Source organism: Papaver somniferum, chromosome 9 (genome assembly GCF_003573695.1).
Source record: "Papaver somniferum cultivar HN1 chromosome 9, ASM357369v1, whole genome shotgun sequence".
In the NCBI taxonomy this organism is placed as follows: Eukaryota; Viridiplantae; Streptophyta; class Magnoliopsida; order Ranunculales; family Papaveraceae; genus Papaver; species Papaver somniferum.
Window position 1 is genome coordinate 186,740,237 of NC_039366.1, and position 1,879 is coordinate 186,742,115.

A 1,879-nucleotide genomic window follows, 5' to 3' on the forward strand; every position below is an offset into this window, starting at 1 on the left:
AGAAACAGTTGGGATAAGCTATTAGCTCCTCGATCTGTCTCAAAAAAAGAAAAAAAAAATACCAAAAAATATTTTCTGGCCTGTTTAGTAGATCCAGAAACAAAGCAGTCTAAGAGGACTCTGATTCATAAAATTAATGTAACTACCTAAATGTGGAAATCAAAAAGCTAAAACTACGACATTATACGTCGACCAGCTCTCTTAGGAGTTAGGTGCCTCTGGTTGCTGGCCTATAACTGCTCTGAAGTGTCAATAGACTTTCAACATATGGTGTAAACATGCTTAAGGGATGACCAATATATGCAATGAAGGAGGATGAGGGTCTTCCATCACCAGTAATTATAATCTTGCTGAAAGTCTTCTTCTTCCTATTGTAAGAATGAATAAAAAGAGGCTGTCGTTCATTAGAAAAAGTGCCTTGTGAAATTAAGTACTCTGTTCCCACGATGGCGTGAAACCGAATATTCCGAAATCTCCAATGAAGAGGTAACATGATAATCTCTTTAGTCCAATGGATGTTCCTACAATAATGGATGTTCTTACTATTTCTGGTACTAATGTTTTTTTCGCAGTCATTATCAAGTATCCACAGGTTAACAGTGTGATTACCTGTGTACTTTTCTATAGCTAGATGCCCATCCACTTCCATAAGATGTATTGGATCAGAATTAGGATCTAGCATATAATTAGTTTCGTAGTTGCCAATGAAATCAAGGACTGGCATAACTCTGCACTCCTCACTTCCAACATCAAATGCCACTAGTATGTAACGACTTTTCTCTAAACACATCCAATATATGGAACCATTCGCATAAACAGAACCATGTTTTCCTATACAAGGTGACGGAGGTATCTTATCGATCCTTCTCCACGCAGTGTCCTTGCCTATAGTCAAGATCTCGCACATACTGTAATACCTCTTATACCCTATGTTGCTTACAGGAATTTTGTACTCCCCGCATCCTTCAAATTTCCGAAGATCGTTTCCAGCTATGCACCACATACAAATCACTTTGTATTCTTTGGTGTTGGGATCAAATCCAAATTCAAAAACACGAGACACATTTGCTTTCGATATGTTACACCGTCGCTTTACTCGTGTTAAATAAGTTGATCTGATCCAGGGTGTTACTTCTTGGGTGATGGCATTGTATAGACATGCAGCATGATCTTCATATTCATCACCTATACTGATTTTACCTTCTCTTTGGTCGAGTAAACAGATCATACCGTTGATGAGTCTTTTTACTTGCTTTACAACCGACAAATCAACTTTCCTCGATATGGCTTCAATGGTTATTTTTTCTTTGTTTCTGTCTATGAACAAATTTGCTGTCCAAGTCTCAAATCCAGTGGGGGCTCTCGAATTTAATGGAAATAGAATCATGAAGAGACGTGGACTTACATGTGATTGGCGCCGATGTTGTAATTCAACCAAGCACTGATCTTTTTCGATCAAGGATTGCCAAGATTTGCTTACGCATTTGAAACGCATAAGCGATTTCAATGGGAGTCTGCTCAGTATGTCGCACAGTATTGAATTCTCATAGTTATAGCTAACAGGCTTCATCTTTTTCGTGGTCATCGTTGTGGTGGTCGGCGGAAAAGCTTTTCCAAAACCCTAGGAAGATTGTGAACTATCTATGATAATACTGACTCTTTTTATAGGCTCGATTAAGCCTAGGGCTGCACAATGGGCCGGATGGGTCGGGTTTGGTCTCACCCGCCATCCTACCCGTTGATGGCGGATAATAAAAGTTATCACCCGCACCCGACCCAACATTATAACGGGTCGGTTTTCACTCGACCCACGTTACGACGGGTAATATCGGGCGGGTATACGCGTCCCTTTCTCTCGGTATTCTTCTACTCCAGTTTA

At 40.0% G+C, this 1,879-nt stretch overlaps 1 protein-coding gene across 1 annotated transcript; it reads right to left on the bottom strand.

The window, feature by feature from the left end:
* Nucleotides 1–208: 208 nt before the first annotated feature.
* On the bottom strand, nt 209–1,585 carry LOC113312979 (putative F-box protein At5g62660). The gene has a single exon (XM_026561712.1). It carries the CDS (start codon nt 1,583–1,585, stop codon nt 209–211), a length of 1,377 nt encoding a protein of 458 aa, XP_026417497.1.
* Nucleotides 1,586–1,879: the final 294 nt, after the last annotated feature.

Bases quoted from the DNA above. Each gene is read 5' to 3' on its own strand.
- LOC113312979 (XM_026561712.1), bottom strand. From the start codon at position 1,585: ATGACCACGAAAAAGATGAAGCCTGTTAGCTATAACTATGAGAATTCA.